At 42.1% G+C, this 13024-nt stretch overlaps 1 protein-coding gene across 1 annotated transcript; it reads left to right on the forward strand.

Moving 5' to 3' along the window:
• Positions 1 to 1578: 1578 nt before the first annotated feature.
• On the forward strand, positions 1579 to 5417 carry tmem70 (transmembrane protein 70). Its single transcript, XM_064992815.1, has 3 exons — positions 1579 to 1878; positions 2295 to 2406; positions 2523 to 5417. Exons 1-3 carry the CDS (start codon positions 1696 to 1698, stop codon positions 2969 to 2971), a joined length of 744 nt encoding a protein of 247 aa, XP_064848887.1. The 5' UTR covers positions 1579 to 1695; the 3' UTR covers positions 2972 to 5417.
• Positions 5418 to 13024: the final 7607 nt, after the last annotated feature.

Consider the following 13024-nt stretch of genomic DNA (forward strand, 5'->3'; position numbering starts at 1 on the left):
TTGCTTCCCGACTCCCAGCCTTCACGTCACAGAAAACAATAATTTAATCAATTTTAGAATAAGGCTAAAGTCAAGGGGTCTGAATACTTTCCAAATGCACTGTATTAGCGATCGCACAATTTAATGTGAGTTGAAACGATGAGACAAGATCGTAACTACCAATTGGATATCACGAAAATGGGGAGAAAAAGGGGGTAAAATATATTTTAAAAATATATAACAATTCATAATAATAATAATAACAATAAATAAAACAGATCTGATCCCTACACAGGCTCAAGGGGAGCCTGGGAGGGCGGGTTTTCCAGCAGCAGTACCCCTGGCAAGTCTTCAGATGTCCCAAAAACGTTTCTGCCGCAGCCACAATATTATGTACAGTTTCTTAGACTTCTTTGAGACTTGTGCCGTTCAGTTCATAACTGTGGCAATGAATCCCACAAAATCTACCTTTTTAACACACAGGGTATCTTTTGACTGGCAGTAAACATTTACTATAGGCTTTGGTGAGTCCACTACCATATCTTCAATAGCATCACTTGTTTTCTCAATTCTTTTAATCAGCTCCGCATACGAGATTCGATTGACCGCTCAAACTTTTGCCACCTCAATCTCCTTCACCCTTACAGGGCACTCCAGGAACTCGGAATCATGATCTCCGCCACAATTGCAACACTGTTGTCCTTCTACACACCGTTCTTCAGTAGACTCTGTCCATCTGCACATACTTGAAACATGGCCAAATCCTTTACAATTCTGACCTGCAATGGTTTGGGGACAAAAGCTCTTACAGTTTAAATTACATAATCAAGCTTCAAATGTGTAGGTATTTTCTCTTGAACAAAAAACAACAGGGCCGACTGACTTTTTTCTTTATTTAACCAGCAGGTCAGATGACTGGCACCAACCACACCAGGAATTATGTTCAGGTATTCTACCTGAACATCTGTCATCACTCCCGAGATTGAGATGACTTCGTTGACGGGTGCTCTATTCCGAAATTCAAAACACAAAACTTCTGTTTTCTGTTTCCAGATTATTTTGTGGCTCACTGCAATCTTCCTATATTCTTCATAAATACAATTAATCAAAATAAGACCGCTCCTAGTCACTCTCACAGACTCCACTTTTCCCAGCGCATACTTCACCATTTGACACCTCAAACGGGCCTCTCACATATGCATTCTTACCCAACAAACGCATATCAACAAGACGCGATTCATTATCATTCATAAACTTATCAATTTCCTTGTTGTTCCAGTTGTCGATACTACTGTTGTCCATTCGGAACATTCGTCTTCACCAATTTTGTTCAACGTGCTGCTTAATCTGAAATCAGCATCCACTTCCGTTACCTTCCTTCATCCAAGGACAGCGACATTGATCTATCTCCATTTCTAGGTAGTCTATTTTCTTATTCACGATCGCCTAATCTATTCTACTGACCCGGTTGGACATGAGGGTCACCAGGAGGGATTAGCCAATGAAGTTGGAAGTCCCACCCAGTTGACTACATTAAAATGGTGCGGCCTTCTGGCCACTAGGGGGTCTCTATGGTCCCGTGTCCGTATAGCCTTTCTCACAGAATAAGAAAGTGGGTTGGGTTTGTAGGCTTCTGTTGTAAATGCTAGTTTCAGTTAGCTACCTAGATAGTCAGCAAAGAAGCTAGCCAAGGCGACTTAACTTTAATATTTTACAATGTTTCAGCTTCACTTTGCACGTGGATTACGTACTGGTATTTCGCAAACGTTTAGTATCCATTTTGCTGCCCCCCGACGTGGGAGGCCTGCTTCTCACGCGTGTAGAAGGCTGCCATTGAAGACCCAAGAGCAATTGTATCACACTGCCAAAAGGTCGTTTCTCAATGATGCTACTAACAAGGTATTTGGCTTTATTCCTTTCTCTCTCAAATGTATCAGCTACTTCCATTCAATGAATATATGTCCTATCAGCCATTTTTTCCTTATGAAATGTCATGTTCGCTAGCTGACTAGCTAGTTATTGGCTCTGCGTTCGATAATTTATAAATTACAGCATTTATGTCTGACTTCATGCTCTGCAGATTAGCCTGGTTGTACAGGCCAGTGCGTTAACTTTTAAAGTGCATTAGGTATTCAAATCTACAACTCCTGTGCATGATTTGAATGATGCAATATTATAACAATTTGTACAAGACCTCATTCTAAAAGGTCATTCTTGAATGGAGGTTATTTTAAATGGATACATTCTATGTTATAAATTGTAGCAGACATTGAATGGAAATAAATACTTTCCCATTTGTGTCCATCTCTGCCCAGGTACAGTTAGCCTCTATACAGCGGATGGACCGCAACTTGTCTACATCCTCCACCTGCCACTCTGAAGAGGGGAAGCTGATCTATTCTGGGAGCCTCGGCAATGCTGTTCGAGGTATTAATTTATTATCATCTCATTATTACCATCATCAACATCGGTGATATCACTGCATAACTAAACATAAATTGCACCTTTTTAATAATACTGTATTTTCTGTCTGTTTGTTGCAGGTGTGAAGATGTTCTCCTACACCAGTAGCGGGGCCAGCCTTTGCGTGATGCCATACATCCTTCTGAAGACGGGCATTGGTGTTCAGAGTCTGGTGCTGAAAGGTGCCTTCTGCGGTGTCATTGGTTTCTTTACATTCCTGACTCCCATCCTCCTCCACATCATCACCAAAGGCTATGTCGTCCGCCTGTACCACAACCAGGACACTGACACATACACAGCTGTCACTTACAATGTCCTACTGATGGAGAAAAAGACTGTGTTCCGTCAGAGTGAGGTCAAGATACCGAGTGTCAGCAAAATGTTAACCACATTCTATGCCGACAAGAAGTCTATGCTTGTGAACCCGATGCTGTTCCCACTTCCTCATGACTATAACCACCTAATGGGTTATGATAAGCCCTTTTCATTTAATACGGAAGACTTGGATGATAATCCAAATAAAAGTTAATTGATTTCTACAGATAAGACAGTCTAAACTGCAGAATGGTGTGTGTGTGTGTGTGTGTGTACAACTTAAAGTGTAGTCACAATAGCATATTAAAGAGAACCATTGAAATGTTGGTGACTAGGAAGAGGTCATGTACAGATGTAGAGGAGTATTATGGTAAAACAAAAGTTTTGAACAACGCTAATGGATAATGTCATTGCTGGAAAAGTACATTTCACCTGACACGACTGTGTTTAGAGTTTTTTTTGTGTTTTTTCTTCTGCTTCAAACAATGCCTCTCTTCTGCTTCAAACAATGCCTCTCTTCAGGAAAAACTGCCAGTTTTCTGATAGAAAAATGACAAATTCCTACTTCTGGTTATTTTGTCTAGCAGTTTGTATATTGCATGAACAGGAGAACGGCAGTCAAACCATTGAGTATCTTCCAATTTCAGTTGCAATAATTACCACGATGTTTCAAATCCTGGGTATTGTTTTAAGTGTTTTGGCTGCTTATGGACAGAGATTGCTTTGCTTTTCAGAACGTATCAAAGCCTGGTATACTTGGCATGGTAGGACAGCACTTTCCATGTACTTATCTAGTGTGACCAAATAGAGAATGTACAACATTTTATAACATTTAGATAAATCTAGTAAGGTAATACCAGAACTACTAGGTGTCTGGAAGTTGTTTGCTATATTTAATCTGACACACTTTTACCAGAGGCAATGTATAAATCTTCTGACAATGTCACCCTGCAACAATGGAGTGACAGTATTTGCAGTTACCTACTCAGTGATTTCATGGGAGAATTTAAGTTGATTTATTTTTCAATATACATTGTAATCACTTTCTAGTCTTGTTGCATTCAGGACAGTTCAAACAGCCTTGGGCCTAACCCATAGCTAACACACTATCCTTTAGTTTAACTTCCAGTTGAGCCACATTGGTTTCCAGGTGTGTGTCTGGTATAAGAATTGGAAGTACATCGAATTTTCCGAGACAGATTACTTTTGCCGGAATCTGAAAATATGTAACATTTTCAAAGGAGGTATGTAATTAGAAAACTAACATTTATATTGATCCTCTAGTCCAGCTTTTAGAAATTGTATGCTGTTTAATTTAACTTCTGGTGGTTGCGTGTGAGATACTCCATACCTCTTTGCAGAATCCCTACATGATACCTTTCCCTTTATCTCAGGGCCTATGGTGGGTTCCCAAAAGTGAGTACTGTGGAAAACCACATTCTATGTATTGTAAAAAATAAAGTTGGGTCCAAAATAATTGGCACCCTTGGTATCTCAAAGGCTGCAGGTAGCCAAGTGGTTAGAGTGTTGGACTACTAACTGGAAGGTTGCAAGATCAAATCCCTGAGCTGATGAGGTAAAAATCTGTTGTTCTGCCCCTGAATAAGGCAGTTAACCCACTGTTCGATGACTGACTTGCCTAGTTAAATAAATACATTTAAAAGATGAGGGAAAAAAGACTATAAAATATGACAAATATTGATCTATATTTTATGCAACAACAACAAAAAAGTACAATTATATTATTTTATACTAATACAATTGCTCAGAGAAAGAGAAATATTTGTTTTTTTCCCCCAAAATATAGGGGTCAAAATGATTGGCACCTCTGTTTTCAATTCCTTTCAATATCATCTTGTGAGGATAACCGCACTGAGCCTTTTTCTAAAATATTTTATGAGATTGGACAACACATTGGGAGTGATCTTAGACCATTCCTAAAAACATTATTTTTCCAGATTATGGACTGCCCTGTTTAATTCAAACCACAGGTTTTCAATGGGGTTCAAGTCCCGAGACTGAGATGGCCATTGCAAAATGTTGATTTGTGGTCAATTAACCATTTCTTTGTGAATATTGATGTGTGCTTGTGGTTATTAACTTGCTGGAAGATCCACTTCTGGCCAAGTTTCAGACTCCTGGTTAGGTTTTTGGTAAAAATATTCTGGTACTGGGTAAACTTAGTGACGCTGTTGACTAGTGATGCACCGAAATGACATTTTTGGCAGATACCGATATCTGATATTTTCCTTGCCAAAAAAACAATACTCATATTTAAAATGTAGCGGCCTTTTAAGCATTCTAGTACAGTTTAATAGTTAACACACACACATGGACGCAGAGGTCTAAAGCACTGCATCTCAGTGCAAGAAGCATCACTACAGTCCCTGGTTCGATTGGGAGTCCCATAGGGACTCCATGTGTAACTCTGTGTTGTTGTCTGTGTCACACTGCTTTGCTTTATCTTGTCCAGGTAGCAGTTGCAAATGAGAACTTGTTCTCAACTAGCCTACCTGGTTAAATAAATGTGAAATAAAAAATAGGGAGGCGCACAATTGGCCAAGCGACGTCTGGGTTTGGCCAGGGTAGGCCGCCATTGTAAATAAGATTTTGTTCTTAACTGACTTGCCTAGTTAAATAAAGGTTACACACACACGTCACACTGACCAAAAAGTTATTTTGTAAAACATAATCAAAACCAATTTCTTTCATTTACTTGCTTTGCTATTTCGTTGTTCATTTGTTCAGTCGTTTCATTCTCAACCAGGACTTCATCATACACGTAAAGCAGTGAAGTTTCAGCTCTCTCTGCTCTCTCTGTTTCCTGTCTGCATCGAAGTAGCGGTCCTTTTACATAGCATCGAGCATGGTGGCAACCCAGTAAAGAGAGAATGCCACCGATTCGCTTGTTCACGGCCTGTGTCGGCAGTTTTGTTGAGCAGGTGTTTCAATTCCATGACAGAGGGTATCACGTCTGCTGCAGACACAGTTGATGAGCTTATTTCTCCAGTCAGTTGTTTGAATGGAGCTAGGTGTGTGTTCATGTTTCCATGTTTCAAGCATGTTTCAAATGCCATTGAAATGGCAGCAGCGGTATGTCAACCAGCACGTTCATGAGCATGAAATACAATTTTCCCCAGTACGAAATCCTCAAAGACCCACTCTGCTGTCAGACTCAGCATGCTCATGGGGATGCTATAGATGGTCCAAATGTCAGTCATGAAGCTAATAGCGGTGACGGTGACGCTATTTCAAGGGCAATAAATTCCATTATCTTGCCGTTAATGGATTTCACCATTGAGTTGTCTCGCTGAAATGTTCTTACTCTTTCAAATGACTGCTCGATCCACACAGCAGACATTGTGGTCTAGGCTAGGAATGCTGTGTTACACGTGTAGCGCAAAATTTTACATGGTGTCATTACATCCTTGTAAAACGTTATAAAGGTATGCACTTCAGCTTTGACATCAATTCAAATCAAAGTTGATTTTTTTCCTGGATGGCAGGCAGTTTAGCCCCAGTGATGTATTGGGCCGTACGCACTACCCTCTGTAGTGCCTTGCGTTCGGAGGCTGAGCAGTTGCTGTACCAGACAGTGATGCAACCATGCTCTCGGTGTTGCAGCTGTGGAACCTTTTGAGGATCTGAGGACCCATGCCAAATCTTTTCAGTTTCCTGGGGGGGAATAGGATTTTTTTGTGCCCTCTCTATGATTGTCTTGGTGTGTTTGGACCATTCTAGTTTGTTGGTGATGTGGACACCAAGGAACTTGAAGCTCTCAACCTGCTCCACTACAGCCCTGATGATGAGAAGCGTGCTCGGTCCTCCTTTTCCTGTAGTCCACAATCATCTCCTTAGTCTTGGTTACGTTGATAGATAGGTTGTTATTCTGGCACCACCCGGCCAGGTCTCTGACAACCTCCCTATAGGCTGTCTCGTCGTTGTCGGTGATCAGGCCTACCACTGTTGTGTCGTCTGCAAACTTAATGATGGTGTTGGCCACGCAGTCGTGGGTGAACAGAGAGTACAGGAGGGGACTGAGAACGCACCCCTGAGGGGCTCCAGTGTTGAGGATCAGCGTGGCAGATGTGTTGCTACCTACCCTCACCACCTGGGGGCGGCCTGTAGGGAAGTCCAGGATCCAGTTACAGAGGGAGGGGTTTAGTCCCAGGATCCTTAGCTTAGTGATGAGCTTTGAGGGCACTATGGTGTTGAACGCTGAGCTGTAGTCAATGAATAGCATTCTCACGTAGGTGTTCCTTTTGTCCAGGTGGGAAAGGGCTATGTGGAGTGCAATAGAGATTGCATCATCTGTCGATCTGTTTGGGCGGTATGCAAATTGGTTTCTGGGATAATGGTGTTGATGTTAGCCATGACCAGCCTTTCAAAGCACTTCATGGCAACACCTATGAGTGGTACCGGTCTGTAGTCATTTAGGCAGGTTGCCTTAGTGTTCTTGGGCACAGGGACTATGGTGCTCTGCTTGAAACATGTTGAAAATTTCAGTGAAGACCAGTTGGTCAGCACATGCCAGTTGGTCAGCACATGCCCGGAGCACACGTCCTGGTAATCCATCTGGCCCGCGGCCTTGTGAATGTTGACCTGTTTAAAGGCCTTACTCACGTTGGCTACAGAGAGCGTGATCACACAGTAGTCCAGAAAAGCTGATGCTCTCATGCATGCCTCAGTGTTGCTTCCCTCGAAGCGAGCATAGAAGGGATTTAGCTCCTGGCTGACTGGCGGCTCTGGCAGCTCCTGGCTGACTGGCGGCTCTGGCAGCTCCTGGCTGACTGGCGGCTCTGGCAGCTCCTGGCTGACTGGCGGCTCTGGCAGCTCAGGACAGACGGGAGACTCTGGCAGCTCCGGACAGATGGGAGACTCTGGCAGCTCCGGACAGACGGGAGACTCTGGAAGCTCCGGACAGATGGGAGACTCTGGCAGCGCTGGGCATGTGGAAGACTCTGGCAGCACTGGACAGGCGGGAGCACCTGTAGGGAGGAGACGGAGAGACAGCCTGGTGCGTGGGGCTGCCACCGGAGGGCTGGTGCATGGAGGCGGCACCGGATAGACCGACCGTGGAGGCGCACTGCAGGTCTCGAGCACCAAGCCTGCCCAACCCTACCTGGCTGAATGCTCCCCGTAGCCAGGCCAGTGCGGCAAGGTGGAATAGCCGATACGAGGCACTGCTATGTACCGCACCAGGGACACCGTGCGCCTCACTGCATAACATGGTGCCTGCCCGGTCCCTCTCTCACTACGGTAAGCACGGTGAGTTGGCTCAGGTCTCCTACCTGACTTAGCCACACTCCCCGTGTGCCTCCACCCCCAATACATTTTTTGGGGCTGCCTATCGGGCTTCCAACCACTCTGCCATGCTGCTTCCTCATACCGCCACCTCTCCGCTTTCGCTGCTTCCAGCTCAGCCTTGAGGCGGCGATATTCTCCAGCCTGTGCCCAGGGTCCCTTGCCGTCCAGAATCTCCCCCCATGTCCAGGAGTCCTGCGATAGCTACTGCTGCACGTTACCACGCTGCTTAGGCCTTTTGGCGGTTGGTGTTTCTGTATCGATTCTCGTTCTCCTCTTCTGAGGAGGAGTAGTAAGAAGGATGGGAGGACCAATGCGCAGCGTGGTAAGTGTTCATTATATTTATTTATAACTCAGAACACTAAATAATAAAACTTCAAAGAGAACGAAATGAAACCGAAACAGTCCTGTACGGTGCATACATAAAACACAGAATAGAAAATAATCACCCACGAAGCACAGTAGAAAACAGGTTACCTAAATATGGTTCTCAATCAGGGACAACGATTGACAGCTGCCTCTGATTGAGAACCATACCAGGCCAAACACAGAAATAGCCAATCATAGAAAAACTAACATAGACAACCCAACTCACGCCCTGACTATACTAAAACAAAGACATAATAAATTAACTAAGGTCAGAACGTGACACCCGCTCTGTGTACTCTGTTCCTGTGTCTCTTTCTCTTGCCAATAACGGGGATGTCGGCCTTGTCGGGTGTTCGCAGTATATCCTGTGCTTCCTGCTTGTTGAAGAAAAAAATCTCAGTCTAATCCGAGGTGAGTGATCGCTGTCCTGATATCCAGAAGCTCTTTTTTGCTGGAAGATATGGCGGCAGAAACATTATTTACATAATAAGTTACGATTTTGCACATCAGCGTTAAACTAGACATAGGGTCGATGTTGGCATTTTTAGCTAATATCTTCGGATTCCCAATATATTCACCGATATATCGTGCATCCCAACCGTTGACCTTTAACAAGGGTCCCAGGACCAGTGGAAGCAAAATAGCCCTATAACATTAAAGACCCATAACCATATTTTACAGTAGGTATTGGGTTATTTTCTGCGTATGCATCTTTCTTTCGACGCAAAACCCACCATTGTGTTTTCAAGTCATCTGATGATAACACTGGTTTTAATCCAAGTGCAAATACCATTTAGCATACTACAAGTGTTTGCATTTGTTGGATGATGTGAAAATAGAGCTCTTTGGCCATGCACACCAGTGGTGGGTTTTGGCTCAAAACATAGATGCATATGCAGAAAATAACCCCATAAAATATCATAATTAAATACAAATGTGCATACAATATAGATCAGTATTTGTGTTATTTATTTTATACAGTATTTTTTTTTCATCTTTGTCAAGGGTGCCAATCATTTTTTACCTGATTGTACATATTTTCTCAGACACAAATAGCCTCCATGGTTAGTCACCCTCCCACAGTACACCTCCCTGTGAAGGGTTTCTGCGACATGTCATTAATAAGGATCTGAGTTATTAATGTGTTGTCCTATTATCATGCCTCATTACAGGGGAATTATGAGGTCTTCTTCGAACTGTGGAATTTAGACAAAACCCGATCTGTGAAAAACTTGAAAGTCAACATCACAGCTGAAGTGAAATATGGGGGATGCATGTTAGTAGACATTCTCATCATTTTGTTAGAGTAGTGTAAAATATGTATAGTTAAGTTTGCATTCAGCTAAGCTTTTTAAATACTTCTTCATTACGATGTATGCTATTCCTGATCAGACATAACTAAGACAAAGTAACTCAAGCGTTCAAAGGTTCTAATTTGGCAAATCCAACCTAACATGCCAACAAACGCCATATACTGTACTTGTGTCAGAATATTGAGTCACAAATGTTTGTGATGACTAAATCCACTAGGGTGCACTGTAAGTCCAGTAAAACGAGTGAAAATAGAAACAAGCCAGTGTGGTGTCCCATACTCATGAAACAAATAACAAAATATCTTATAGGACTATGTAGCTATGGAATTAGTCATTCAGGAAATGTCATCTTGTTAATAAAAAAATTGGCTTTTACTGTTTGGACAAATCGTGGACATACAGTGCCTTCAGAAAGTATTCATAGCCCTTTTTCTCACCCATCTACACACAATACCCCATAATGACAAAGTGAAAACATGTTTTTAGACATTTTTGCAAATTTCTTGAAAATGAAATACAGAAATGTATAATTTACATAAGTATTCACGACCCTGAGTCAATACATGTTAGAATCACCTTTGGCAGCGATTACAGCTGTGAGTCTTTCTGGGTAAGTCTCTAAGCTTTGCACAATTGGATTGTACAATATTTGCACATTATTCTTAAAACATTTCTTCAAACTCTGTCAAGTTGGTTGTTGATTTGCTAAACAGACATTTTCAAGTCTTGCCATAGATTTTCAAACTGATTTAAGTCAAAATTGTAACTAAGCTACTCAGGAACATTCAATGTTGTCTGAGTAATCAACTCCAGTATATAGTTGGACTTGTGTTTTAGGTTATTGTCATGCTGAAAGGTGAATTCATCTCCCAGTGTCTGGTGGAAAGCAGACTGAACCAGGTTTCCCTCTAGGATTTTGCATGTGCTTTGCGCCATTTCGTATCTTTTTTTATCCTGAAAAACTCCCCAATCCTTAAAGATTATAAGCATACCCATAACATGATGCAGCCACCACTATGCTTGAAAGTCACCATTGGCCTCATGTTGAAATCCCTGAGCGGTTTTCTTCCTCTCTGAAAACTGAGTTAGGAAGGACACCTGTATCTTTGTAGTGGCTGGGTGTATTGATTCACCATCCAAAGTGTAATTAATAACTTCACCATGCTTAAAGTAATATTCTATGTCTGCTTTTTAAAATTTTCACCCATCTACCAATAGGTGCCCTTTGGAAAACCTCCCTGGTCTTTGTGGTTGAATCTGTGTTTGAAATTCACTACTCGACTGAGGGACCTTACAGATAATTGTATGTGTGGGGTACAGAGAGGAGGGAGCCATTAAAAAATATGTGGAAAAAGTCAAGGGATGTGAATACTTTCTGAATGCACTGTATTTTCAGCCTGTGAGGATCAGCCACAAAGGAAAGCCTGAGACACTACCTCCTCCCTAACTCCCCACCCAAGCCTGCCAGCCGAACATTTTGGTCCTCCGCTGTGACTCATGGTGATGCACATTATCAGCTGCTGAGTATTGTCATTCATTGAGGAACTGACCTGATACAGATCTGATTTCTGTATGCACTGCTCTAACCACACATGAAAGGATGGAACAATATTCAGATATAAAAAACTCCAGGACACAATACTGTCTAGGACCTTTTTGATATAATTGTAATGATCAGATAAATTGGCAGTGTATATGTTACTGCAAATGTTTGGTATGTTGTGTGTGATTGCTAGGGAACATTACCACAAATGTTTGGGTCATTGATTTAATTCAACAATGTTTTTGAGATCTGATTTAACATAGATCTCTTTTCATATGACATGATTGGAATTAAGTAGTAGCTGCAGCTCCTTCCTCTTGTTAGTAACAATGATAATGATATTCAGCCTGTGTTTATTTAATTGCAATGCTAGAGCCCTTGCCTGCCAGGTGAAACCATATGTAACTGAATGACGTACTTGGTTGTGGCAATCCAACAAGTGGTCTATATATAAGTGGGCCTTGGCTGTGAGGAAATTGACAGTCTAGCTGGGTTTGAAGTGGCAGCAAACAGCCCGCAAGCAGCCATGGGTGGGTGCAATGTTGCGCTTCTGACGGGGAAGAGCAGGTGCCACTGGGCGGACGGGACGACCTCAGAGCGCTGACCCCCTCAATTTAGCTCTATTACACCTGTAATGCATGTATTACAGGTGTAACGGCTGCCCTTTTGACCAGGGCATAGTAGATGCAACTTTTTCCGAGCGTGGAACACCTTCAACTAATGAATACATGTGAAATGTGTGTGTTGATATTGATTTATTGACTTTTAATATGATTTGAAGGTATATATTAACTTGAAATATGAGTGTGTGTATAGTTGGAGATGATTGGGATTTGACACTGTCTCCCATTCACATGCCAGCAATATACCTGTAACCAACACTGTTTATCCTTGTCTATTCCAACAAAAATATATCTGAAATTGCGCACGGCTTATACATTTACGACTATACATTACGAGACCTCAGTCGAGACCAAATATCTGATGAGCGCAGTACCATAGAGTAGATTCATTATGAGATTGTTGGTTGGGAGTGCATTGGGGAGAAATATAACACCCGCATAGGATTTATTGTCTGAAACAGGTCTCCTTCCAACAACAAAGTGTAAGTACAATACGCAATTCTGTTTCTGGCGTAAATTCATTGATGCAATGCCCGATCAGCTAGAATCCTACTTGTTTTTTTTCAGTTTCCATGTGTATTTTCACATTCTTAAGTGTTCCTTGTGGTTAGTGTATGCACAAATGTATTTTTAACAATACTCCTGTTGTGATATCAGTATGGTCTACCAGTCCATGCTTATGCTTGGAGTAATGGCGTAAAAACTGTTGAGAAATTTGGAGACATAATTGAAAAAAATGGAAAAATAGAATACTTTTCTTAAGTGGGAAACGTTGTAGTGCTTCAAAAGCTTATGGACTCTCGGTAGGCAATCTCCCCTAGAAGAACAGTATGAGTTGCCATGGCTGAAATATATTCATTATTTGGGGCCATTTCCTCTGAACCACTGTCCCGTACAGAGGTTGTCTGGAAACACAAATATAATGGAAAAAAATCAGTTTGTCAGTCCTTCCATTCACTCATACACACTGCAATGTGAGCAGAGTATATACAGAACGAAATCCACAACCTCTTCTAGGGCTTTCAAATGTGACACTCTACCAGCAGCAGCTGTTGTACACTATTTTAGTCTCAGGATAACTGCAGAAATCCCTCAGACAAGGGCCAATTTTCACA

This window comes from Oncorhynchus masou, chromosome 17, assembly GCF_036934945.1.
Source record: "Oncorhynchus masou masou isolate Uvic2021 chromosome 17, UVic_Omas_1.1, whole genome shotgun sequence".
Taxonomy (NCBI): Eukaryota; Metazoa; Chordata; class Actinopteri; order Salmoniformes; family Salmonidae; genus Oncorhynchus; species Oncorhynchus masou.

What these genes read in the sequence shown, in the direction of transcription:
- tmem70 (XM_064992815.1), top strand. Translation starts at nt 1,696, where the DNA reads ATGTTTCAGCTTCACTTTGCACGTGGATTACGTACTGGTATTTCGCAA. An exon ending in TCAATGATGCTACTAACAAG is followed by an intron (nt 1,879 to 2,294) that starts GTATTTGGCTTT and finishes ATCTCTGCCCAG; the next exon opens with GTACAGTTAGCCTCTATACA. An exon ending in CCTCGGCAATGCTGTTCGAG is followed by an intron (nt 2,407 to 2,522) that starts GTATTAATTTAT and finishes TGTTTGTTGCAG; the next exon opens with GTGTGAAGATGTTCTCCTAC.